The following is a 27735-nucleotide window of genomic DNA, read 5'->3' as shown; positions in this document are numbered from 1 at the left end:
TCAACCTAACTAAAAATAGATTATCTGGTCATTATCACATTGTTGTTTGTGGGATTTTGCTGCTGCGTTTCCTACATTACAACAGTGACTACACTTCAAAAGTACTTCATTGGCTGTAAAGTGCTTTAAGATGTCTGGTGGTCCTGAAAGGCGCTATATAAATCCAAGTCTTTTCTTTAATTTTGAATGGAACAAAGGAGCATAGGAAGTCACTGAGGCCATTTTCAGCTGTGTCATATACAGATGTTTAGCCAAAGAACACAGATGTAGGGTTTATGCAAAACAAGCATGCAACTAAGAATTTCATAAAGCAAAGGTGTATGTCAATGGATTGTTGGAGTGGTATCACACTCCTAAAGCTGTGAGCTTGGATTCAATGTGTTTATTGGGGGTTTATTAGAAGGCAAAACTCCCTCTGTCAGGGTATCTATATCTTCCTCCTATTTATCTCCTAACACCTTGCACTATCGGCAGCTCAGAAAGTTTGTGGGCACCATGTGTCCATGACTTTGCCAGTGCTGCACTGAAACTGGTGATGGGAAGTGCAGAAGAGTGGCTTGGCATGGCTCTGCCTTTGAGGAAATGCCTGATTTTTGCTTAGTGTGGCTGAGATAAGTGGGATTGGAGGAAAAACAGCACCAGAGGGAACAAGTTCTTTTGTGCTCTATGTGAAACAGGATGAAACATCTGGCAATGGAAGATCAGAACCAAGTCTAGCTTCCAAGGCAGACTCAGTAATCCAGTACCTGAGTCAGACGGCTCCGCAGGACTCGAGGAGATTTGTCAACCTTTCTGGCTCGTTAATGGGACGTGGAGGAGTAGACTTGTTACTGGGGGCTAGGATTCTTCCCACATAGCTTCTAGTAATTCTGCTACCCTAATAGGTAGAGTGGTCCTAGCTGGACATGCCGGGAATCTTATCAGTCCTCTATTGCTGGTAAGCAGCACAATGTTAATCTCTTTAACTCTGGCAGAACCTGTGTGTACTCTTGGCTAAGGCTTGGCTCTTGCGAACCTGCACCCAAGTTCTTTCGACTTAGGCCTCAAGTAAAGCATTGTGTCCAATTCTGGGAACCACACTTTGGGAAGGATATCAAAGTCTTGGAGAGGGTGCAGAGGAGATTTACTAGAATGCTACCAGGGGTGATGGACTTCAGTTATGTGGAGAGACTAGAGAAACTGGGATTGTTCTCCTTAGAGAAGAAAAGGTTAAGAGGAGAAAGAAAGACTTGCATTTATGTAGCGCCTTTCACAACCACCGGATGTCTCAGTGCTTTACAGCCAATGAAGTGCTTTTGGAGTGTAGTCACTGTTGGAGTGTAGGAAACACGGCAGCCAATTTGCACACAGCAAGCTCCCACAAACAGCTGTGTGATAATGACGAGATAATCTGTTTGTGTTATGTTGATTGAGGAATAAATATTGGCCAGGACATCGGGGTTAACTCCCCTGCTCTTCTTCGAAATAGTGCCATGGGATCTTTTATGTCCACCTGAGCGAGCAGATGGAGCCTCGGTTTAATGCCTCATCCGAAAGACGGCATCTCCAACAATGCAGTGTCAGCCTGCAGTGGGACTTGAACCCACAACCTGCTGACTCAGGAGAATGTGCTACCCACTGAGCCACAGCTGACAGATTTAATAGAGGTGTTGAAAATTATGACCAGTTTTGATTGAGTAAATAGGGAGAAACTGATTCCTCTGGTACGAGGGTCAGTAACCAGAGGCCACGGATTTAAGGAATTTGGCAGAAGAACCAAAGGGGAGAAAAGGTTGTTTTTTTTAAAACAGCGAGTTATGATCTGGAATGCACTGCCTGAAAGGGTGGTGGAAGCTGAGTCAATAGTATCGTTCAAAAGGGAATTGGATATTTACTTGTAAAGGAAAAAATTGCAGGCCTATGGGGAAAGACGAGGGTTATGGGACTAATTAGATAGCTCTTTCAAAGAACCGGCACAGGCTCAATGGGCCGAATGGCTTCCTTCTGTGCTGTATGATTCTATGAATTTTAATTCAGAGATAATATCTGAGATAATTGTCTAGCGTGTAATTGCACTTGTATATATTATATATCTGGATATTGAAAGAACCTGGAACATCCTATTCAAACATCAAAATCAAGAAGTAATGCAGAACTCTGCTTATATAAATCACATCTGCTAGCATTAAAGTGGGCTTATGCCTAGAGCATCGGTAAGGTTATATCTTTTTTTTCTTTTTCATAAAATGAGGTACACAGAAAATTAGCAAATCTCAGAGTGAAAAGCATCATCTGTTCTTTTCTGGGAAACAAGCCATTTTGTATCTCACTAGAGTGAAATTCAGTCCACCTTCTGTAAAGACAGGAGAATGCACATGGTGGTACATGCAATTATAGAAGATGGTATACGCAGCAGGGTTCGATGTTATAATCCCTATATCACGCTGTTGATTAACTAGATATGGGCAGTGAACGGTGCGTTCCAGATCGCAGGCGTCGCAAGGCCCACTTGCAGGATTGACTGGTGATGCTAAATCCTAAGGAGTATCTAATGCAAAACCCAGAAAATGCTGCAGCAAATCAATCCCAACATCTATGATGGAGCCTGATCTTACTATAATCACTCAATTTCTGCTGGATGGCACTTCTTGCTTTCATAAGAATTATAGGAGGAACGACATTTCAACCCATCTTCTTCATCGAGGGTCACTTGGCTCACCAAGGTGATTTAGGACCCCATTGAGATCTGCAGGTATGGTGCTTATCTCTCTCTTAATTTTCTGCCAAGTCCATGAGAAGGACATGGGTCTGAATGAATGCGAAGGGATTCAAAGTTGTTTCCATTAGTGTTAAAGGAGTTATTACCTCTCAGTTAGTGAGTGTTGCAGATCCTCCATTTGAGACTCAAAATCAATAAAGCAGCTTATGATTTGATGTGTACTCTCTAGGGAAGCTACAAGTATTTGAACAAAAAGAGGGTTTAATTTTAGCAAAGCATAAGAAAGCAACAAAAATGTATTGCATATGGAGGTATGAAAACTTTAAGTTAACATAGAACAAATACCAAGGAATGCATTCTGTGTTGAAAAACATTGATTTGTGAATGCTATGTATAATTATGCTTTTTATTACGATTTTGAGGCAAGGAGTTTGGCTAAGGGAGCAAGTTATTGGCAGTCTGACTGTAAATGGAAGAATGTCTTTAACTGCAACGCCATTACTGAAGGTGATGGATTGTGTGACTGATACATACACTTGAGTGGGTCCTGCAAGTGGAGGGTTTACAACCCTCCAGGAGTGTCCTGGAGTCTCCAGGAATTAAAGATTAATCCCCAGGACACTGCTGCGAGCAACACCTGGGAGAAAAATCATTTAAATTATTATTTTTTTTTTTAATTGTGTTTTTCTTTTTCAAAAATATTTGAGATAGGAGAAAAAAGGGCTGTTTGACTGATAGTCCAGATTCATCCAAACAGGTGGCGAGGAGCCTGATCGCTTTCCAATCGGTGCAGAATAGGCGGTGCTTTGCGAGCGACCGACAGCGGGAGCGTGGGGGTGGGGGCGGGCAGTAGGAGGCAGAAGGTCACGATGAAAACTCCAGGAGTACGTCCAATCAGAGTTGTTAACCCTATTGAGGCGGTTCTGCTCTTGGTTGGTTACCCTTGCCTGATGCTGCAGTCTGCCAGCCTCAACCAGTGTTCCCACAAGGCAGAAGCGGGCTGGACGATAGAGAAGAGGGAAGCCGCCTCAGCACCACCTAAGTCACGTGCGCGGTTCCGCTGTCGGCTGAACCAGCCTCGAGATTGCGCAGATTTATGAGCGACGTTGGAGGAGGCGGTTTGAGCGCCGAAGAACCTCCGACTACCCTCTCCTCTCCGGACCCACCAGATGAAGCAGAATTGCAGTCAGCCAGTGCATCTTTTGCAAGTGATCCTGGTTATATGCCAACTGCTTGCTTGGCTTGGTGCTGGAAGAAATGTCTTTTGACAAAATCCAAACACAAGACAGTACCTGCGTGACTTTAACTTCCCTGTAGTCAGGGCAACCTTTCTCCATATCACATGGTCACAAGAAACCCTTCTTGCTCTCTTTGGAATAGGCTTTTTTTTTTAAACTTCGTTGGAAGTTGTGCAATATTGAAGGATGACCTGCACAAGTATTAATGCTTTTCTGGGATGCATGCATCATGTTCAACAAACATGTTGAACCTGGTACTAGCTGACATTAAACAGAGGTAGGTCGGCAGCTGAATGGGCTTCATCCAAAAAAGGATGGCTGCACTGAACAGCACTGAAATTTGCAAAAAATAAAGTGTCAAAAATGTTAGCAACCAACCATTAAAATGTCACCATATCTGGATTATCAAAGGCAGTGATCAATGTTTCAAGAAAACCTGAGTTTAGTGCAATAAAATAGAACACAGATAATCAAAGATTTGGCCAGAATGAGACCTTTATAAATAAACAAGTTGGGGGGCTAGTGACCTGGATGAGCAAAGTGTCTCCAGGTTAATTTCCACTTTGAAGATGAGGCTAAGAAACAGCATCTAAAAGTATGGTTGTCTAAAATATGTCACAGATTCAAGTGTTTTACTAATTCCTACAGAGCAACTCACCGATAGCCAGTGTTGTTTTCTCAATAACTGGAGTGTCCTGCCTCTTATTGTTGGAAGTGTTAAGGATAGCCTACAGCAGAACAACAAAGACCCAATTATTCACCAAATATTGAAAGCAAAGTGCCTTCTGCAGCATCAATGTGGCATTTCCAATGCTGTCGCCTCAGTAAAGTTACCCAATTAGTGTTGCCCTACAGGAACATTTACACAGTGTAGTAGTTCTTGGCCTCACTGGGTTTTGTAGCATGAGTTTCGGCATAAACACTTTTGCTACCAGTCTTCAACGGGTATCCTTATCGGAATCCCTCTTTATTTGTGCTCCTTGGAGGAAGAGAAGGGAGACCAAGAAGACTCAATGGGTGCCGGGCAAGCTAGGTTACACTATAGGAGGACGGCAAATTCCTCTGGACTTCTGTTGCCTAAGCCTCAAGCTCTGGAACTCCCTGCCTAAACCTCTCCGCCTCTCTATCCTCCTTCCCTCCTTAAAACCTACCTCGTTAACAAAGCTTTTGGTCACCTGCCCTAATTTCTCCTTATGCGGCTCGGTATCAAACTTTTTATCTCATAATACTCCTGTGAAGCACCTTGGGATATTTCACTATGTTAAAGGCGCTGTATAAATATAAATTGTTGTTGTTATGACGCTACCATCCCCAGCAGAGTAGTGTTGCATTCTGCAAGCTGGCCTGGACTCAAACTACAGGCAAGACACTGCCAGTGGCTGCAAAGGTCACTTCAGCCCCTACCTTGTGTGCCTCAGGTGTGTTGCAGGTTGTTACCCTGGATCGCCTAAGAGGGAAACCCTTCTCACACCCAACTCAAGCATCATTACAGTCACTTTACCGGACATGTGGAGTTGGATGCTGGGCCACTCCACTCCTGAAGGAGAGGAAAGAAGTGACAGGCAAGAAGTAAGTCCCATGTAGAAGTACCACATACCACTCCATCACTTGCACCCTAGTGTTGGAGGTATTTCTACTAGGGTTTCCTTTTTTTGCCAGTCACTTCTTTCCTCCTCCGTCAACCTTGTCGATGACTGCTATGATCCTTTCTACATAAAGCCTGTTAAGAATTTTTGACCCATGCAACCACTTCACTTTAAGAGGCCATGTCCCTTTAAATTGCACAATTCTCCAGTGCCCCTATTGGACCAGCTTCCTACAATTGGACTATTTTGAATTACAAGCTATGACTACTTATGTAAATATGCTAAATTGGGAAAATTACCTGTTACTAGCACACTACACCTCTGGTTAGATTTATTCCAGTTATTAACTAACCTGGACTGAATGTTACCGTATCACAAAAAAAATCGATCCCCTAAACCCAGTCTAACCTACTTAAATAGTTTAAGACAATCTGGAAGTCACTGGGAGTCAGGAGAAAATAAGCTGTGCGTTGATATGTTATGAATTTAATCAGGGTATTCATTGTAAGTAAGCTTTATTTGCACGATCTGGGACTGAGGTAATGAGCGGCCAATGTTCAATCCTCATCTGGATTCAAACAAAGGTCTGGCAAGGGGAAAGATTTTATCCCACTACATGGTGAGTCGCATCTAAAAATATATGGTTTTGTTTTCTTTAGAGTGTTGCAAACAGGCTCACTGCGTGAAATATTTTGCTCTTTTCACTCTGTGATTCGGACAATAATGATATTTATGGTATTTTAAATCCATTGTTTTTCTCCTTTCCTTCTCATCTCTCCTGGAGCATGCAGGATTATGGTTCCATGGATCCTCGCTACCTTCTAATACCCCACTGAAATGGCCAATCTTCATGGGCGAGCCTCGATGGTCGGCCTTGCCGGGTTATTCAACTGTGACAGCCATCGCGGCCCATCCCACACAGCCTTCATCCCACACCAGCGCTTTCCAGCATTTCTTGATCAGAAGCAGTGAACAGTAGCCAATATCCCCTCACTGCTCATCCCAGGGGAACTGCAGCCAACAAGTAGTGCCCAACTGCTTGTATAGCTCAAAATCAGCTGACTTCAGCACAGAATGGGGATTGAAACCGGGACCTGCCGTAGTTTGTACGGATCAGGAATGAAACCAGGCCGCTGAGCCATCCAGTTAATGAGAGCTAAGTAGATAATGGTCACTGATGTGATGTCGCTCAATTATAAGTTAGCTCAGTTTTACACATGCTTGTGGAACCATACTCGAGCAAGCCTACACCTTCAGGAGAGAGGGAGAAAACTGGAAAAAGAACTGTATTCCAAATTCATAAGACTTTAGAATAATATCTGATCAAGAAAAAAAAAACTCGCCCTACTCACCCCATCCAGACTCTCAAGCTGAGGCATCAGGAGAGAAATATCCTCAAGGTCTCTGGGGAAAGTCATTACTAATATTAAGTGACAGCATTGGATAAAATAATTGCAACACTGTACAGACACTGTAAAATACAATACTAACTCTGGCATTGATTTTTTTTTAAACATAGGAAATAGGAGCAGGAGTAGACTATGCGGCCCCTCGAGCCTGATCCGCCATTCATGGCTGAATTTCTACACCAACTCTACTTTCCCGTATGCTCCCCATATCCCTCGATTCCCCTAGTGTCCAAAAATCTATTGCTCTGTGCCACGGCCCTCTGGGGTAGAGAATTCCAAAGATTCACAACCCTCTGAGAGAAGAAATTTCTCCTCAAATCAGTCCTAAATGGCCGACCCCTTATCCTGAGACTACGACCCCTAGTTCTGGACTCTCCAGCCAGGGGAAACAGCCTCTCGACATCTACCCTGTCAAGCCCTCTCAGAATTTTATATGTTTCAGTGAGATCACCTCTCATTTTTCTAAACGCCAGAGGATATAGGCCCATTCTACTCAATGCACTGAATAAACCTAATCTTCACTGGGCTGACATATAACATGAAATGAAGAATCCCCCTGAAGGTTCACTGGGAAAATATATCCTGCCGTGTGGTACTGAGCCACACACACCAGAAAAAACTTCTGATCCCCAATCTGAGCTCCCTTGCCAGCTGTCACCTGGGGCTCTTACCCCTGACCACTGTCCATAGAAACATAGAAAATAGGTGCAGGAATAGGCCATTCGGCCCTTCGAGCCTGCACCACCATTCAATAAGATCATGGCTGATTATTCACCTCAGTACCCCTTTCCTGCTTTCTCTCCATACCCCTTGATCTCTTTAGCCGTAAGGGCCATATCTAACTCCCTCTTGAATACATCCAACGAACTGGCATCAACAACTCTCTGCGGTAGGGAATTCCACAGGTTAACAACTCTCTGAGTGAAGAAGTTTCTCCTCATCTCAGTCCTAAATGGCTTATCCCCTATCCTTAAACTGTGTCCCCTGGTTCTGGATTTCCCCAACATCGGGAACATTGAGTTGTGCTGGGAAGTGTGCATGTGGGCAAGGTAAAAATCACTTTCACTATGTCGCTCTTCACTCCTCTATGATTGACTGCTTCTAGAGAAGAGGAATAAGGAAGAAAATCAGGATAAAAAATAGAATTGTACAGCACAGAAGGAAGCCATTCGGTCCATCATTCCTGTGCTGAAAGAGCTATCCAATTAATCCCATTCCCCTGCTCTTTTCCCATAGCCATGCAATTTTTTTCCCCTTCAAATAATAACACAGGGTAATAGGATTGGGCAGAGTCAACACGGTTTTATGAAAGGGAGATCATGTTTGACAAATCTGTTGGAGTTTTTTTGAGGTTGTAACTAGCAGAATAGGTAAGGGGGGGGGACAAGTGGATGTGGTGTATTTGGATTTTCAGAAGGCTTTCGATAAGGTGCCACACAAGAGGTTATTGAACAAAATTAGGGCCCATGGGATTGGGGGTAATATACTAGCATGGATTGAGGATTGGTTAACGGACAGAAAACAGAGAGTAGGAATAAACAGGTCATTTTCGGGTTGGCATGCTGTAACTAGTGGGATGACGCAAGGATCGGTGCTTGGGCCTCAGCTATTCACAATCTATATCAATGATTTGGATGAGGGGACTAAATGTAATATATCCAAGTTTGCTGATGATACAAAGCTCGATGGGAATATAAGTTGTGAGGAAGATGCAAAGAGATTTCAAGGGGATGTGGACAGGCTAAGTGAATGGGCAAGAACATGGCAAATTGAAAATAATGTGGAGAAATGTGAGTTATCCATTTTGGTAGGAAAAATAGAAAAGCAGAGTATTTTTTTAAATGGTGAGAGATTGGGAAATTTTGGTGTTCAGAGGGACCTGGGTGTCCTTGTACACGACTCACTTAACATGCAGATACATCAAGCAATTAAGACAGCAAATGGTATGTTGGCCTTTATTACAAGAGGATTTGAGTATAAAAGTAAAGGCATCTTACTGCATTTATATAGGGCCCTGGGGAGACCGCACCTGGAGTATTGTGTCCAATTTTGGTCTCCTTACCGAAGGAAGGATATACTTACCATTGAGGGAGTGCAACGAAAGTTCACCAGACTGATTCCTGGGATGGGGGGGATTGTCCTATGAGGAGCGATTGAGTAGATAAGACCTAGGCTCTCTAAAGTTTAGAAGAATGAGAGGTGATCTCATTGAAACATACAACATTCTTACAGGGCTTGACAGGGTAGATGCAGGGAGGAGTCTTGTACCAGAGGTCATAGTGACAGAATAAGGGGTCAGCCATTTAGGACTGAGATGAGGAGAAACTTCTTCACTCAGAGGGTGGTGAATCTCTGGAATTCTCTACCCCAGAGGGCTATGGAGGTTCATTCATTGAGTATATTCAAGACAGAGATCGCTAGATTTTTGGATATTAAGAGATAGTGCAGGAAAGTGGAGTTGAGGTAGAAGATCAGCCGTGATCTCATTGAATGGCAGAGCAGGCTCGAGGGACCGAGTGGCCTACTCCTGCTCCTAATTCTTATGTTCTTATGTAACTCCTTATCTGGTTCTTTTCCCAATTACCTTAAATCTGTATCCTCTGGTTACTGAACCTCCTGCCTGTGGAAAGTTTCTCCCTATTTTCTCTATCATAGATATTCATGGTTTTGAACTCCTCTATTAAATCCCAGCTTCTCTAGTCTCTCCATAATATGCGATATATCGCATTTGTAAATGATAAAAGTCTATGGGCTCAATTTTCCCCAAATCTGTTTTTTGCCGTACTTGAAGAGTTACGCCCGTTTTTTGGAGGCCCATCTATGCCAACAAAAAAAATCCCAGTTTCCCCGTTTGAATTGTTGATTTTGGTGCTGTCTAGCCTGTCCTTTAGCTTTGGGGGTGGAGCCTAAGATCTGCACCAAAAAGATTGGGTTACCAGGGACACACTGCGGGTTGAGAGTGGAAAGTGACACATACAACACATTCTAGCCAGCTCACAGCAACTGGACAAGCACTTTACACATTGCAGCAACTTACCAGCATTAAATGATTAAAGTATTTATACCAAAACTCTATCCCTTCCTTCCCCACCCCCCCCTCCCCCCTTCCCGGTACCCGCTACTAGCCCTGGCTGAAGGGCCTCCCGATGCCGGTGTCGGTTGCCGCTCTTAACCCTGGCCGAAAGGCCTCCCCGCCCCCACCCCCCCCTCCCCCCTCTCTCCTCTCCCCCTCTCCCTCCCTCTCTGCTGCTGCTGTCCGGGCCGTGGAACTGCATCTGCTGCACGGATTCTCTTACCTGCGCCGATTTTGTTAACTGCGCAGAAGGTTTTTCCAGAGTGGTCATATATGCCATCCTAAGAAAAACTGGAGTAAACCGGAGCTGGTCAAACTTGCTTAAATGGCCAGAATTGGCGCGGGTGGCAGGTTACGTCCCCAATGAGGTAAAAAAAAAACTGGCACACAATCTTTGGGGAACCTTGGATATTTTAATTTAAGCCAAAAAAATGGCGCAAATAACTGGGAAAAATTGAGCCCTATAACCTGAATAATTCATGCCCATTGAAGATTTATTTTATTTATATGTCCTTCCTCCTCCGAGGGCCCGGACTCGGACTCCCACTGGTGTACAGTTGCACGGTTGTTGCCAGCCCTCTGGTACCTTGCCCAAGTAAACATGCTAAGCCACAGCAGGATGCCCACGTGGGTGAATAGCCATCAGTAGGATAACTCGTTGAAGAACTTGGACATGTGTTATTTATAGTAACTGAAACAGGAGACCCTGAACTGATCATTAGCAAAGGCAAGAATGAGAATGGCGTGTCTGGACTGCCATGCTGGATGCCTCAATGGACACTTCCTCCTTTATTATATTTTCTCAAACACATTTTAACAATTAAATGAAGTGAAAGGGGTTGGTGGAGACAATCTTGCCTTTGAGATTGGCAACTTGCAGCATGCAGACCAGCAAACACCTTCCATATTCCGACAGGTAATATAAACTGCTACAGTGTGATATCAGAGCTCTTATAACCAAAATCAGGTTCATTGTAGCATTTGTAATGTACTCATTTCAAGTTAAATGCAGAATTTATTTGCACTTTACTGATTCTAACATAGCTCTTTTCCACTATTAACAATTCTAAAACATTTTTAGAATCAGGGATTTGCACGAGGTGTATTCCCATAGTGGAGAGTCTACTGAACAAGCTAGAACCAGACTTTCTTGCTGTAATATTTTGTCAGTATGTATAGTTCTTACAGATATACAGTATAGCTCTCACATGGTTTGTTCTTCATCTGGTGTCCCAGTTCCTTTGCCAGCTAAATGCAGTTCCACCAGGTGGCAGCACCGCGCCAGAGATTTCTTGAAGGAAAGAACATTGACATAAATAGCTCTTCAACCCAGTCACTCCCTGAGTAACTGCAATTCATCATGTTTTTGAAAGGTCAAACATAGTTCTCATTAGATAGGCATTCCAATCTACATAATAATACGATATATGCAAATTCATGCATTCTAATCAATTAATATTTTGTTCTTAATTTGGTAGAAAATACAAGCCCATAAGCTAATAAAAAAGAAATTTATAATAATAATTCAGGACTATTAAGGATAATCATTCTGTTTGGACATTAAATAATTATACTTACTAGTTCTTCCCCGAAGTTGATGTTGTTATTGGCCACATTAAGGACATTGAGGCTAGGGAATTGTACGGAGAAGCTGGAGATAGACTTCAGCTGGTTATCGGCAAGATTCAACTCCTGCAAGGAACTGAGGAATACCAACTGTGAGTGTGGTAAAAATAGTAGCTCAAAATCTGAGAAATCACAGGAAGGATATGAGTATCCTCAATAAAGCAAGCAGACATCATCAAACCAACAGCTTTCAATGCATTGCAGCAGTGGGTTATTGAATTTTAATTCTTTAACACATTTCTAATCAACAAAATACTATTTTTAAAACAGTATTTTCAACAGAGCAGGAAGGTGGACAAGAGTATATTGTAATATTCTCCTTCAAAAAAGAAAAAGCTGTATCACAAGGATGTACATTGTAGCTTATGATTATATTGCTCTACATCAAACAGCCAAGCCCTCTCAGTAATTTACGTATGATTCATACTCCATAATAGTGAATCAAAATAGCAGTACCATTGGCAACATCCAGTCCTCAAGTGGGACAAAGAAAAGAAAATCACAGACAAGAGATGGAACAGGCAATTAGTTCCCTTACAGATGTTTGAAGGCCTATTGGCCAGTTATGAAGCCTGAACAATATTCCAGAAAGAACTTCTCCTACATAGAACATATGAAATAGGAGCAGGAGTTGGCCATCTGGCCCCTTGAGCCTGTTCCGCCATTCAATAAGAACATGGCTGATCTGATCTTGGCCTTAACTCCACTTCCCTGCCCGCTCCCCATAACCCTTGACTCCCCTATCGTCCAAATCTCTGTCTATCTCCAACTTAAATATATTCAATGATCCAGCCTCCACAGCTCTCTGGGACAGAGAATTCCAAAGATTCACCACCCTCTGAGAGAAGAAATTCTTCCTCATCTCCGTTTTAAATGGGCGACCCCTTATTCTGAGACTATGCCCCCTAGTTTTAGATTCCCCCACGAGAAGAAACATCCTCTCTGCATTTACCCGGTCATGCCCCCTCAGAATCTTATACGTTTCAACGTATTAATATGGAGCTTAATATGTTATTCGCTCAAACAGTACAGTCTCTCAGAACCACTGGATCAGGTATTCCTGTGCTCCGAGGAATATCTGATCCCATTAAACCAGGATACGTCCAAGTTCAAGAGAAGATTGAGCAACCTGCCTGTATGATAGATCTCGGAGTAAGAACTGGAATTTATAGAGCACCTTATCATGTCCTCAGAACATCCCAACGTGTTTTACAACCAATGGATTACTTCTGTAATGCAGTCACTGCTGTAATGTAGGGAAACAGAACAGCCAAATTATGCACAGTGAGGGCCCACAATCAGCAAATGAATGAATGATCAGATAATCTGTCATGTTGGTTGAGGGAAGAATGTTGTCCAGGACACCAGGGAACTCCCTGCTCTTCGAAGAGTGCTGTGGGATCTTTTACATCCACTTGAGCAGGACAGAGGTCTTTGGTTACAAAATCTCAACTGAAACACAGCACCTCCAACACTGCTGCACCCTCTCAGTACTGCTCTTGGGTGTCAGTCTAGGTTATGTACTCAAATCCATAGTGTGGCTTGAACCACAACCTTCTTACTCAGAGGCAAGAGTGCTGCCCACTGAGCCGAGGATGATACTTTTATGACGTCAAACCCACCACCGATCCATTTTGCTTTGGGCTCACATGCAGGGACATGAAAAACCTGCACCCACACAAAGCCCGAACCAAGCTGGTGCTCACTGGTTTCCGATTAAATATGGAGAACCCCCCCATGCAGCTTGCAGTACATTACTTTGGGGTGGTTGCACTGAATATCTGATTCATTTGCACTCCATCCGGAGCTGGGGAAACTTTATCGAATAAAATGTGTTTTGTTTTTTTTGGCACTTGTGTAGTGATTTTCCTTCTTATTTTGCACTATTTCCTGGACATAAATCCAGATTGCTATTCCCAGGTTGCTGATCACAAGGAGATTATAAATAAAGTACTCTGGGTACCCGAGGAGAATTTCATCACCCGAGACCACTTTTGTCTCGATTTATAACATGAAGAAAACACTCGGCAACAGAATGAAAAGCCTCAGCGTGTACAAACAATCCAAAATTGCCTGTGAATTACAAGAACATGCTGCGGGTAAAATGTAACATCATTTAATCAAATTCTCCTGCTCCAGGAAGGGGCTGTGAGGGGGATGCCTTTCATGGCGGCACCAGCGTGGTACATTGCAGAGTGTGGATCCATAGTCACAGCTCCCTCCCCCCTCACCACCCCAACCCCCTCATCCCCCATCCCCCTCATCCCCACTTCCCCCCTCCCCACCCATCCCCCCCACCCCCTCTCCCCTCATCCCCACCACCCCCACCCCACACCCCCCTCCATCCCGCCCCACCCACCCCCACACCCCTCATCCCCCCACCCCCGCTACTTTCCCATCCTTTTTATTGGCACAGTGGCAGAGTTAAACTAGAGAGGCCTTAGAGGACTGAGCCTGAATTGCATTACCCCCTGATATATGTGATGCACTTGCACCAATCAGTGCCCATTTAACGTATGTAAGAAATCGTGAATTGGAAGAAATAACTTGAGAGCAAAAAGTCTCTTCAGACTGGTGTTAGAATTGAATGATTCACTCCCTGGTACATTAGCTAAAGCGACTTGAACAGCGTGAACATAAATAACTGATAACAGGCAGCTCCAAACATCTGCTGGCCGAAAACGGCCTATCTGACTCCAAGCTTGGGAGGATGTAAAGAAGAGGGTTTCACCCAAGAGTTGAGACAAAAAAACCCGACATATCATGGATTAAATGGTCCTGCCAATATCCTACACTAGACCCACCCATAAAAAGAGAATAAAAGAAAGACCCAGAAGGTGTTTCAGGGCAGACAGTGAAGATAAGAACTGTTCGTGCCACCAGCCGTCTATCCGATCGGGATTGATAACAGCTATTTGTCACGGTCATGTGTCTACTATATCTATCCCCATTGTGTGTTGTGTTTGACTATATTTGAACTATCGCTCCCTTAATAAAATGCCTTATAACCTCCTAAGACCCTTTGGGTATCTGTGTGTGACCTGTGATGCTAATAGTACACGTGTTAGTAAAGGACAACTGGACGCATAGGGCCACTATAACACAATGAGATTACCTGAACGTTCTTACAAGGGAAATATCCAAGGAAAGTTACCAAAGTTTTAAATGAACCAAAGGATGTACGGATGTAAATGCACTCTTTCAGCGAGCGGAGCTTGCAGAGAAGCAACGTTTACGTTTATTTATTGGAGAATTTTTGCTACAATTCAATGAGATTCAACTCTGCTGCCAGTTTTCAGTAATTACATGCATGCACGCAGATTTCACATTAAAGCTCTCAACTCACGATTTACATAAAAGACTTATTTTGATCTCCAGAGACTTCGCAACTCACGATTTACATAAAAGACTTATTTTGATCTCCAAAGACTTGTCGGCTGAACCAACGGAGGCTTAAACAATACATCACCAGGGACATCTGGTGCCAAAGATGTACGCTACACGGAGCAAAGGCACAGAGAGTGGACAGCCAAAGCAATTGGGAGCCAGTAAAATTCATCCCAAGAATCACTACCAACACTGCAACATTTTGCCTGTTTAATTGGCTCTCTGGTAGTTTCCAGAGGAGAGTTACTACCTTTTGCCGAGTCCAAGACCAAACTTGGATAGGACAGGGAGTGGGATCAAGACTTGAATTCTGAGCTTTGTTCAGCTCAAAATTAATTTTGATTAAACCTAGGCATCCACATTACAAGACACAGAATTGGAAAATAAAAATGCTTCCATTTAAAGAAAATCCACTAATTTTTCCCAGATTTTAACCCCACCCTCCCGGTGGGAAGAGGACGTGTTCAGGTCGTCTGCCTGTTGTCACCCTGCCCGATTTAACACTCCAACTCCAAATTAAACTTCAATGGAGCATAAAATCAGTTGAGGTGTAAAACAGGCATGTGAACCGAACCCAACCCCATTAGGTTAAAACTGGGGCTTCTGTATTGCAGAAATGTTCAGACAACCCACTCAAAAACAAGAATGATCAGCTCCCCCCCTCAAAAAAAAACAGATGGGCAATAACTTCAAAAAGTCATGAACTCCAAAGCTATTTTCGAATTGTAAATAATACTGCCGACACTGCCCATTCCAGTTTGCAGTTATTAAAGTCGCTGCTGATGATCCTGATTTGGGCTTGGCAGTAAGATTTTTTTTAAATGTGGATTTTTGAGATTAGAATCTGAACTCTGTACAACCTTACTCGCTCAGCCATCATGACAGGCTCAAGTCCCAGTATTGGCTGACAGACAGCCGACTGCCATATGAATTAACAGGTTTCACAAGTTCACTGTAAATGCACTTTCCTGTAAAATTGGGAATCTCACCTCAGTGTATCTGACACAAGGATTGTATAAACGGGCCTTTAACTGGCTCACAGACCCTTGGGTACCTGGTCTTGGGGCAATGACACCCATGAACTGTCAGCTGGCATTGCTCTCTTCAGGTCGATATGGAGACCTCCCCATGAAAGGAATGCGAACCCGGCTCTGTGAGTTTAGCAGCACAGTACAAGGAGAGAAAATCAAACAGCGACTTGCGCCACCCATGAAAATGCGCACCTCTGATCACAGTCAGACCTTCTGAAGTTGCACACTTTATGGATAACAGCCGGAGTGCAGACGACAGTATTCCCCTAAGGGAAATCGGCCTTAAAGTTATCCGCATCCTGGGGTAGTCCAGCTATTACCACAGGACTTAGCAACGGTCTCCTCTGTGCACTTATTCCGATGCCAGATTTCTCCCCTCCCTTTGTAAATAGCTCTATGGGCAGCACTGACTTTATGGTTCTCGTCCAGGTGATCATTATTCACCCAGCAGCCGAGCTAGCTATTCTACCATGGGACATTACAGATTAGCATGATTCTGTCCTGTACTGGATATCCACACATACATACATTACTTGTGGGGAGGGAGGAGGGGTCACTTAGTAGTGACTGGGGCAGAAACCCTGGCTGATTTTCCCGTAATCCAAGGGCGCTATGCAGGTAACTCAACACGGTTCGAACTGGCGATTGCTTATACTGGCGATATCTTATACTGGCAGTGCACTGCAGTATTGGAGATTGCTGAGCTGCCATGGTGTGCTGAACTAGGGAGTCATTGTGTGCAAATTCATATCCAAAATTCCATTCACCGCACATTCCTAATTTCGGTTATGCTGTTGTGAGAATGCATGGAAATGGAAGTCAGGTCCATGCACACTGGAAAAGTGGAAAAGTCAGAAGAAGAATCATACTGTAACACACTCATATACCAGGCACAGCTGGGAGCACAGGGAGAGCTAAAGAAGATAATCATTTAGGAAAGAATTCTTGTCTGTAGTGAGTTTGGCAATCACAGCCAGGGCACCATAACGGAGCACACTGGGCTCGGGATGGGAAGAAAAAATAGTCAGCATTCTCAGCGTCAACCAGTGAGCCCTGCTAGAATATGGTGGGTGGTAGGACAATGAGAGGGAAAGAGAAAGAGTGGGCAAGAAGGCGAGAGAGAGAAGGGGTGGGCGAGAGAGGGCGGGCGGGCGAGAGAGGGTGGGAGGGAGGGAGGGAGGGAGAGCGAGAGGGCGCGAGAGGGTGCGGGGAGGGCGAGAGAGGGCGGGAGGGCGAGAGAGGGAGGGAAGTCAGGCGAGGGAGGGAGGGAGGGCGAGAGAGGGAGCGGGTGAAAGAGCCAGAGAGAGTGAGAAAAAGAGAAAGGTGCACATAGACAAAGGACCCAGTTCAGCTGGGATTTAAATTTTAAAATTCAGAAACCACGGGGAAGGGGCAGCCCCACAGTGACAGTGTTGGCGAAGTCAGCAGTAACATCTGCTGGGGGTGGGGGTTGGCAGGAAAGTTGCACTCAGTACTTTGTTTCAATAAGGTTATGTTTTACAGTTTAAATATCAGATGCTCCTCGCAGTCAAAGACCCAGTCAACAATCACCATCTGGATACAACCACCAAAGATTAACATTTAAACGAGACACTCAAGATACCCCCCCCCACCAACACAAGGCAGAACTGGTGCCATTCATCGTATTTCTGGTGTTCGTTCCCCCGCCCCACCCCTGACCACCCCGCTTCCAGCCTCAGAGTTTATGAATACAAATGCTCAGAAGTTGGCAGATTAAAATCAAAAGATAAATGTGGCAGGTAAGTTATCAGATTATCCGTTTGCAGTGTTGAGTAATGCTACACGTTCTGTGCTGCTTGTTAGGCAGTAAGAACAGAGCAGTATTTGTGAACGGTGACAACAGATTTAGAGACTCTGTGGCTCACTCGCTCAGCCTCCGAGTTGAGGAAGGATGACGCATGAAAGCAATACATTAAAAAATGAATACATTTTCTAACAGCGCATCAGAAAGCAGCTGGAGCCGTCAAAGGGCAGGATGATTTATTATCTCCCGGCACCCCATCTGGTGCGCGCACAAACGAGGAAGATTAGTGCTTATGAAGAAGGGAATAAATTTTAGGTAACTAGTTTCTCAATAAACACTTGGATGAATATCAAATGCCTGAAATAAAATCATGGAACTGCTGATAATTTAACACTGATTTAATGTATAATAGGATGAGGCCTGAAATAGTTGCACAATACCAGCAATAGCCGTCAGATTTGGACTGTGTGACAGACAGCAAACCAGATAGTACTGTGGAGAGAGAATATTAGCTCACTGGTATTTGCACAGTCGTGTAAATAATGATTCAAGGCAGAAGCTGGGCAGGATATTAAAATATAAACAGAAGCCGTACTGGGAAGAGAGACTGGATCAATACCTATGGAATTAAAGGCGGGCGAATTGAGATATTGCGGGAGATTTCCTCTGTCCAATAAGGGAAGCAAGATTATCAACATGTTGCTAACAAACACATTTACAGTTTTGCCACACATTGTGCGGAGAAATTTTCCCCCATTAGCAGGTCTGATCGCTAACCTTTCTAACTCTAATGTGAATGCGATTTAGGTGGTGGTAGGTGGGGAGAGAGGAGTGTCAGTCGTGGCTCAGTGGGTAGCACCCTTGCCTCTGAGTTACAAGCTTCTGGGTTCAAATCCCACTCCAGGGACTTGAGCACAAAAATCTAGGCTGACACTCCAGTGCAGTGTTGAGGGAGTGCTGCATTGTCTTTCAGATGAGACATTAAACCGAGACCATGTCTGCCCTATCAGCTGGATGCAAAAGATCCCGTGGCACTATTTCAAAGAAGAGCAGGGGAGTTCTCCCCGGTGTCCTAGTCAATATTTATCCTGCAATCAACATCACTAAAACAGATGATCTGGTCATTATCACATTGATGTTTGTGGTAGCTTGCTGTGTACAAATTGGCTGCCGTGTTTCCGACATTACACTTCAAAAGTACTTCATTGGCTATAAAGTGCTTTGAGATGTCCCAAGGTCGTGGAAGGCGCTATAGAAATATGAGCCTTCTTTGTTTTTATTGAGGCAGTAATGTGTGAGCTGTGGAAAGAGCGGGCTGAAGGGCCTTTCCACGTTCCAAACTTTCTCAATAGTTTTATGGAATGACCCCACAGACTCACCAAAGAGATCCAAGACTTTCCGTGCTGCACAGAACATTCCCGGACAGGTCGACAGACTGTAGCAATGACAAAGAACAGCACAATTCAAATCAAGTACTGGCAAATGTTTTGCAAATAGTTCCATTACATTTACTGGTATTTTCCACCACTCACAGTTAAAGTTTCCAGTAATGACAATCCTAGGACCTCTGATATTTTGTTGTTGGATAAATCTAGCTCTTGTAACTGTTGGGAAAAATAATATTGTACATTGTAATGTATTTGCTTCATGGGTTCTTTGCTTAATAATTCATAGCAACACATTGCTTTTAAGAACTATTACATTTCAAACTACTGCCAGTTCTGACGAAGGGTCATCAACCTGAAACATTAACTCAATGTTTCTCGCTCCACCGCTGAGATTTACAGCAGTTTCTGTTTTTATTAATAACTAGTTGGTTTATTAGCAAAAAGTTTAACAATCACACTACACATTATCAGTTCATCCACCAGGCTCACACCCACCTGCCTCATTGTGAACACCCTGAACCCAACTGGCTGGGGTTTTATTGAGTCTTGTGAACATCACGTGACTGGCTAAGCCACTCCCAACTCAACAGCTCGACAAACCTGTGAGCATCCTCACAGGTGCATACATTGCATACACCATCAGAAGATGTACAAATGAATTTAAATTTATATTTATGGTTTCCCTGATGACTGAGGTCAGATTGCTCTCAGGTTCAATTATCTACTCGGCAGCAAGTAAACTGATCTGACCCAGTAGTTCATATATATTTAGCCTCAACATGGATTAGGAGTGTGAGGGTGGGGGGTGGGTATGGGAAAACAGAAAAAGGTTCTTACTGCTGATCGTTAGCCAGAGACCCCCGACTGGAACTGCGGGTGTGTGGGTGTCGGCTGAGAACAGCACTGTGTCGAGCAGCTTGCTGACACTCATAGCCAGGGTTACACACACAAATAATGATCAGAATCAAATACTGGAATCAAGCCTATGTGGAAACGTGCCAAGCAGGGGAGGAAGGACGCAGAGAAAATCGGCACCAGACTACATTTTCAGAAACAATTTTTTGTAGATTCAGACTTGACTATTCCAACACACTGGCTGGCCTCCCACATTCTACCCTACGTAAACTAGAGACGATCCAAAACCCGACTGCCCATGTCCTAACTTGTACCAAGTCCCGCTTACCCATCACCTCTGTGCTCGCTGACCTACATTGGCTTCCGGTTAAGCAACGCTTCGATTTCAAAATTCTCATCTTTGTTTACAAATCCCTCCAAGGCCTTGCCCCTCCCTATCTCTGTCATTTCCTCCATCACAACCCCCACCCTGAGATGTCTGCACTCCTCAAATTCTGCCCTCTTGAGCATCCCTGATTATAATCGCTCAACCATTGGTGGCCGTGCCTTCTGTTGCCTAGGCCCCAAGCTCTCGAACTCCCTCCCGAAACCTCTCCGCCTCGCTTCCCTCCTTCAAGATGCTCCTTAAAACATACCTCTTTGTCCAAGCTTTTGGTCACCTGCACTAATTTCTACTTAAGCGGCTCGGTTTCAAATTATTTTCTTCTCATAATACTCCTGTGAAGCACCTTGGGATGTTTCACTACATTAAAGGTGCTATATAAATACAAGTTGCTGTTGTTGATTCTGCTTTGAAGAGAGTTAAAAAGTGGGAGTGCAGTTGAACTTAAAAAAAAGATCATGTTTTAGTTTAAAATCGCCTCTTTTCCTGAAGGCAGTAACTTGTGCTGAAGTGTAGTTCTGCAGGCACCAGTAGCTCAACCAAGTGGTCACTCATCATGTGCGAGCGGAGACAGTAAGCGTTAGCAGGCTGTTCGACCACAGGGGCATCACACCAGAGTCTGGCTCGCCCTCACCCTCACCTGATGCCCACGTGCAAACTCTCTGACAGTGGTCACTGCACAGCGACCATGAGTATAAGCTGATCATTTATTTCCCTCCCTAAGCCAGCAACGCAGAGGGGACCTGTAGCACCCCCATGCAGCCCGAGCTGAAAACAGTCGGGGGTGTTTTTAGGAGCTCGAACAAATGGGTCATGGTCTAATTCTGTCCACTTCACCTTCTATGGGATAAAATATCCAAACTGAGCTGTGTTTAATCAACAAGTAAGCATGAATAAACTCGTGAGGAAAATAATTGGGAAGTGGCAACAGACCTTCCTTTCATTATTAATGGACACTTTCAGTTTTTCTCAAGTTGTAATGGGAATGAGGCCAAGAAATAGCTTGTTAAGGGGTTCGTTAAAGGCTAGTCTGCCTGGTAGGCACTGCTAAACAAGGCTAGTAAACCAAGTTTAGCTATTTATTCACATCAGACCTGTGAGTAAGTAATGAGGAAAATGACCAAAGTTTCTACACAGGACTGCTGAAAGCAAATAGCTTATATCATCACTGCATGGCAACACAGCAGTCAGCAGTCGGCAGGGGTCATAAGAAGATAAGAAATAGGAGCAGGAGTAGGCCCTACAGCCCCTCAAGCCTGCTCCGCCATTCAATAAGACCATGGCTGATCATCAACCTCAACTCCACTTTCCAGCCCGTTCTGCATATCCCTTGATTCCCCTAGACGCCAAAAATCTATCTATCTCAGCCTTGAATATATTCAGGGACTCAGCCCTCTGGGGCAGAGAATTCCAAAGATTCACAACCCTCTGAGTGAAGAAATTCCTCCTCATCTCTGTCTTAAATAACCTACCCCTTATCCTGAGACTGTGCCCCCTAGGTCTAGACACTGCAGCCAGGGGAAACAACCTCTCAGCATCTACCCTGTCAATCACCCTCAGAATCTTGTATGTTTCAATGAGATCTCCTCTCATTCTTTTAAACCCCAGAGAGTATCAGCCCATTCTACACAATCTCTCATCATAAGTCAGGTCATTGCTGAATGGTGTTACAGTTTGGGCTTTTTGTCCTAATAGCCGTACCAGGCAGTCTACAAATGTGATCAGAAGGGTCACACCATTGGTTGCGTAGCACAGGGCCAACAAGTACCCAATTTAGCAGCAATACCACAGATCGCAATTCAGATAGGATTCCCACCACATCCACCATCAATCTGGAAGATGGAATACAGCGAAAGGTCGGCCCACTCCATACAGGCTAAAAATTACAGCTCCAATTGACTTACAACTGAACCATTTTACAGGACCAAAATGATTCAGTTACACTATGTTCCACAGTAACTATCTATCATGGGATTTCTTCAATCTGACATGCTCAGACTGATCAAGAGAACTGCTGGACTGTGGGAGCGCTCTGTTTTAAAGATACTGTCCTCTTTGAAGATTGGGGCCTCCCACCAACCTTGATTAAAAGTAAGGAGAGAAAACTGCCTTTCCTTGCAAACACCCCAGTCTAGATTTTCAAAATTATTTTATTTTAACATTGGGGGCAACCCATTTTAAATAAATGGGTTACTGTCAGCGTTAACATAACAGATTGGAAAATCTAGCCTCCCACTTTCGATTGGCCATTTTAAGTATAGAGACGGACTAATTGCCTTTTTTTAATTATGCCAGTTTTTTCAAGATACAAATTTCCTATTTTTGCAACAGGCAACATTGCAAATACTTCTTACTGTGCTCTGTAGTGGAGCACTATGAAAGTACCATGTACATATTGACAGTAGTGGAAATGCTATTTTTTCTTTACTTGAATTGGGCATAACCGTTTCCTAGAATCAGATTTTGAGCAAATAAAGCTTCCTTTACAATATGCAGAAAATAAAGAATGACAAACTATGAAATATATATGAAACAACATCGTTTTACTTAGTGATTAAGATGCTCCCGATGAACGAGTGTATATGATACTGCAGTTTATACAGTCTCACAATACATAGAATCATAGAAGTTTATGGCACAGTCGGAGGCCATCCGGCCCATCGTGTCTGTGCCAGTCGAAAAAGACCTATCTGTCATGTATCTCACACTACTGTACATAACTGTATCTTATCATGCTATACATAACTGTAACTAGAGATGACCTGTAACCACAAGCTTACCTTACCACCAGGGGTGCACTTGCAGGAGACACTGGATACCTGTCCCAGATAGGTATGTAAAGACAGGTCTCAAGCAAGTGTGGCATTCGAGAGCTGTGTAATAAAGGTGCAGGTCCTGAGTGACCTTGACTTCAGCATGTGCCTCGTGTGAGTCTGTACTGCAGGGACAGGACTTTACAGTGGCGATGAGTTACGGGATTACAGAATCCACAGAATGGCGACCAACGGCTCAGATGAAAAATACAATGCTGGCGATAATTGGGAGGACCTTATAGAAAGGTTCCAGCAAAGCTTTGTAACCAAAGACTGGTTAGGCGACGATAAGGCAGACAAGAGAAGAGCCCATCTCTTGATCAGCTGTGGCTTGAAAACATACGCCTTAATGAAGAATCTGCTGGCACCCGAGAAACCAGCAAGCAAGTCGTTTGAAGAGTTGAGCACACTGGTAAGAGACCACCTGAAGCCAGCGAGCAGCCTACACATGGCCAGACACAGATTCTACAACTACAGACGCTGTGTGGGCCAGAGCATACCCGACTTCGTGGCGGAACTTCGGAGGTTGGCTAGCTTATGTGAGTTCTCCGATGAACTAAGGAGAGAAGTACTGAGAGACTTTTTTATTGAAGGAATAGGCCATGCAGGCATATTCTGAAAGCTCATAGATACCAAGAACTTGACCCCAGAGGCAGCAGCACTGCTTGCACAGACATTCTTGGCAGGAGAAGAAGAAACGAGGTTGATCTACGCTGCGGGTACGACAACGAACGAAACATCGGAACAAGGGGTTCACAGCATGAAACAAGCTGCTACCCCCACACATAGACAAAGGCAGGAGAGCAGGCCCTCAACAGCAGACAGTGGAGCCAGAAGCCATCAAGGGCCACAAGAACGACCTCATCAACCCACAATGCGAGCAATCAACTACAAACTGAGAGAAGCTCAAGAGAGATCAGTCATCCTTTGGAAACAATGGAAGCGGTCTGTGCTGGAGATGTGGGGGAAGGCACTCATCAAGGGGGTGTCGATTTCAGCATGCCGTCTGCAGAAACTGCAACTATACAAGGCATCTGGCTTGCATGTGCAGAAAAACGGCAGCTCGGCTGGTATACGAATCGGAAGGGTCGGAAAGCGGACCACAAGACGGTGGGGACAGTACCCGGGACACCGAGGTACGCGGGTCAACACGATCAATGTCCACTGTTCGTACAACAAGACGCCTCCTATAATGATGAGGGTCCTACTCAACGGGATACCCGTCAACATGGAGCTGGATACAGGAGTGAGTCAATCTCTCATGAGCGCTCAACAATTTGAACAGCTGTGGCCGCACAAAAGCGACAGACCAAAACTCACAAGGGTCGACACCAAACTAAGGACCTATACCAAAGAAATCAGCCCAGTCCTTGGCAGCGCCATGCTCTCAGTCACACACAAAGGGACAGTGAACCGAACTGCCCTGTGGATTGTCCCCGGAGATCTCCCAGCACTGCTGGGGAGAAGCTGGCTAGCAAAACTAAATTGGAAATGGGATGATGTTCACATGCTCAACAGTTCTAAGTCGATTTGAACATCTCTTTCAGCTAGGTGTGGGCACGTTCAAAGGGGCTAAAGTCAAAATCTACATCACACAGGATGCTAGACCGGTCCATCACAAGGCTGGAGCTGTGCCCTATGTGACGAGGGAAAAGATTGAACATGAACTGGACAGGCTTCTGCGGGAAGGCATTATCTCACCCGTGGAATTTAGCGACTGGGCAAGTCCCATCGTCCCAGTCATGAAGCCTGATGGATCCGTACGAATCTGTGGGGATTACAAATCTACCATAAACAGAGTCTCCCTACAGGACCAATACCCGCTGCCCAGAGCGGAGGACCTACTTGCCACATTGGCTGGAGGAAAACTTTTCTCAAAACTAGATCTCACATCTGCATATATGACGCAAGAACTGACCGAAGAGTCTAAGCTACTCACCACCATCAACACACATCAAGGCCTTTTCATGTATAATCGATGCCCATTCAGCATCAGGTCGGCAGCTGCTATATTCCAGCGCAACATGGAGAGTCTGCTCAAGTCCATCCCGGGGACGGTTGTATTTCAAGACGACATACTTATCACGGGCAGGGACACCGACTCCCATCTCCGCAATTTGGAGGAAGTACTAAAGCGGTTGGATCGGGTAGGCCTACGAATCAAGAAATCCAAGTGCCTGTTTCTCGCACCTGAGGTTGAATTTTTGGGCAGAAGGATTGCCGCTGATGGAATCCGCCCAACAGAGTCCAAAACCGAAGCAATTCGCTTGGCACCCAGGCCCCGGAATGTCTCGGAACTGCGCGCCTTTCTCGGGCTACTCAATTACTTTGGGAACTTTATGCGGAACTTAAGCACGCTGCTGGAGCCTCTCCACGTGCTACTCAGAAAGGGGTGCGATTGGTTTTGGGGGGACGCCCAGGAACGCGCCTTCAATAAGGCACGCAACCTTCTATGTTCCAACAGTGTTTTGGCTTTCTTTGATCCAGGTAAAAAGCTAGTTCTTACATGTGATGCATCAGTATACGGGGTCGGGTGTGTTTTACAACAAGTCAATGGTGCGGGTAAATTACAACACATAGCTTATGCCTCCAGGTCACTTTCGCGGGCGTAGCGCGGGTACGGAATGGTGGAGAAGGAGGCGCTCGGTGCGTGTACGATGTCAAAAAGATGCATCAATACCTTTTCGGGGCCAAGTTCGCGTTAGAAACCAACCACAAGCCCCTCACGTCCCTACTATCCGAGAGCAAGGCAATAAACGCCAACGCTCGGCACGCATTCAACGGTGGGCACTCATGCTGACGTCCTACGACTACACCATAAAGCACAGACAACTGTGCTGACGCGCTTAGCAGGCTACCCCTGGCGACCACAGAAGGGTCTGACGAACAGGACTGTGAGATAGTCATGGCAATCAATGCCTTTGAGTCCACAGGTTCGCCCATGACGGCTCGCCAAATCAGAGCCTGGACGACCAGCGACCCCACGTTATCTTAGTAACAAGATGTGTCTTAACTGGTGACTGGGCAGAGGCTCGCGATGCTTGCCCCAAGGAGATCAAACCTTTCCATTGGCACATGCATGAGCTGTCACTACAAGCAGACTGCTCGATGTGGGGCAGCCGAGTAGTTATGCCTCTGCAAGGCAGAGAGGCCTTTGTCCGGGAGCTCCACCGCGAGCACCCGGGGATCGTTCCCATGAAGGCCATAGCCAGATCCCACATCTGGTGGCCTGGCATTGACGCGGACTTAGAGCTCTGTGTCTGACGGTGCACCATTTGTGCCCAACTCAATAATGCCCTCAGGGAGGCCCCCCTGAGCCCCTGGCCCTGACCCACCAAACCGTGGTCACGGGTGCACGTAGACTATGCGGGCCCAAATATGGGCAAAATGTTCCTCGTAGTTGAAGATGCATTTTCAAAGTGGATCAAATGCACCATTTTAAACTCAAGCACCACCTCCACCACTGTGGAAAGCCTTGGAACCATGTTTGCAACACACGGAATTCCTGATATATTGGTCAGTGATAATGGTCCATGCTTCACCAGCGCAGAATTCCAAGATTTCATAAGTGACCACAGCATAAATCACGTTAAGACGGCACCATTCAAGCCGGCCTCCAACGGCCAGGCGGAGCGAGCAGTGCAAATCATTAAACAAGGCATGCTCAAAATCCAAGGTCCCACGCTGCAGGGCCACCTGTCGCGACTGCTGCTGGCATACAGATCTTGTCCGCACTCACTGACTGGAGTCCCCCCCGCGCAACTATTGATGAAACGGACCTTAAAAACTAGGCTCTAATTAGGCCTGCCAGACATGCATCTAATCGTTGAGGCAAAGCGCCGTAAGCTAACTGAGTACCATGACCGAAATTCGAGGGGGAGATGGAATGAGATAGGGGACAAAGTGTTTGTGCTAAACTATGGCAGGGGCCCCAAATGGCTTGCAGGGACAGTAACAGGAAAGGAAGGAAACAGGCTACTGGTGGTACAAATGGACAATGGCCAAACCTGCCGGAGGCATGTAGACCAAGTCAAAAGTAGATTCACCAACAATACTGCTGAACCAGAGGCAGACTACAATGTGGAACTCACACCACACCTGGTGGACAGACAGAGGGAACAACCTGAGGAAAGGGCAATCCCAACAGACAACCCAGGCGAGACACCAACAATCATACCGAAAGAAAAACAGGCACCAAGGCAAACAACTGAACCACAACTAAGACGCTCCACGCGAGAGCGCAGACCACCTGAGAGACTGAAGCTATAAAGACACTAAGACCTTGGGGGAGGGTGATGTCATGTATCTCACACTACTGTACATAACTGTATCTTACCATACTATACATGACTGTAACTCGATATGACCTGTAACCACAAGCTTACTTTACCACCAGGCATGCACTTGCAGGAGACACTGGATACCTGTTCTACACAGGTATATAAAGACAGGTCTCAGGCAAGTGTGGCATTCGAGAGCTGTGT

The 27735-nt window shown here is 45.0% G+C and overlaps 1 protein-coding gene across 4 annotated transcripts in view; it reads right to left on the bottom strand.

The window, feature by feature from the left end:
• The window catches only part of LOC139226628 (protein phosphatase 1 regulatory subunit 7-like), a 105712-nt gene that overhangs the window by 30872 nt on the left and 47105 nt on the right, over nt 1–27735 (bottom strand). For 2 of the 4 annotated variants that reach the window (XM_070857520.1, XM_070857519.1), the window contains exons 8-14: nt 19346–19417; nt 19193–19248; nt 11583–11706; nt 11213–11295; nt 6875–6926; nt 4595–4664; nt 2845–2932 (exon numbers count right to left, since the gene is read on the bottom strand). In XM_070857520.1, the coding sequence (XP_070713621.1) occupies nt 2845–2932; nt 4595–4664; nt 6875–6926; nt 11213–11295; nt 11583–11706; nt 19193–19248; nt 19346–19417 (545 nt within the window). The remainder of the gene's footprint in view (nt 1–2844; nt 2933–4594; nt 4665–6874; nt 6927–11212; nt 11296–11582; nt 11707–19192; nt 19249–19345; nt 19418–27735) is intronic. The other 2 variants (XM_070857521.1, XM_070857522.1) reach the window with 1 other exon arrangement.

This window comes from Pristiophorus japonicus, chromosome 16 (assembly GCF_044704955.1).
Source record: "Pristiophorus japonicus isolate sPriJap1 chromosome 16, sPriJap1.hap1, whole genome shotgun sequence".
NCBI classification, from domain to species: domain Eukaryota; kingdom Metazoa; phylum Chordata; class Chondrichthyes; family Pristiophoridae; genus Pristiophorus; species Pristiophorus japonicus.
The sequence above is the reverse complement of the archived record's forward strand: the minus strand, read 5'-3'. Positions and strand labels throughout refer to the sequence as shown.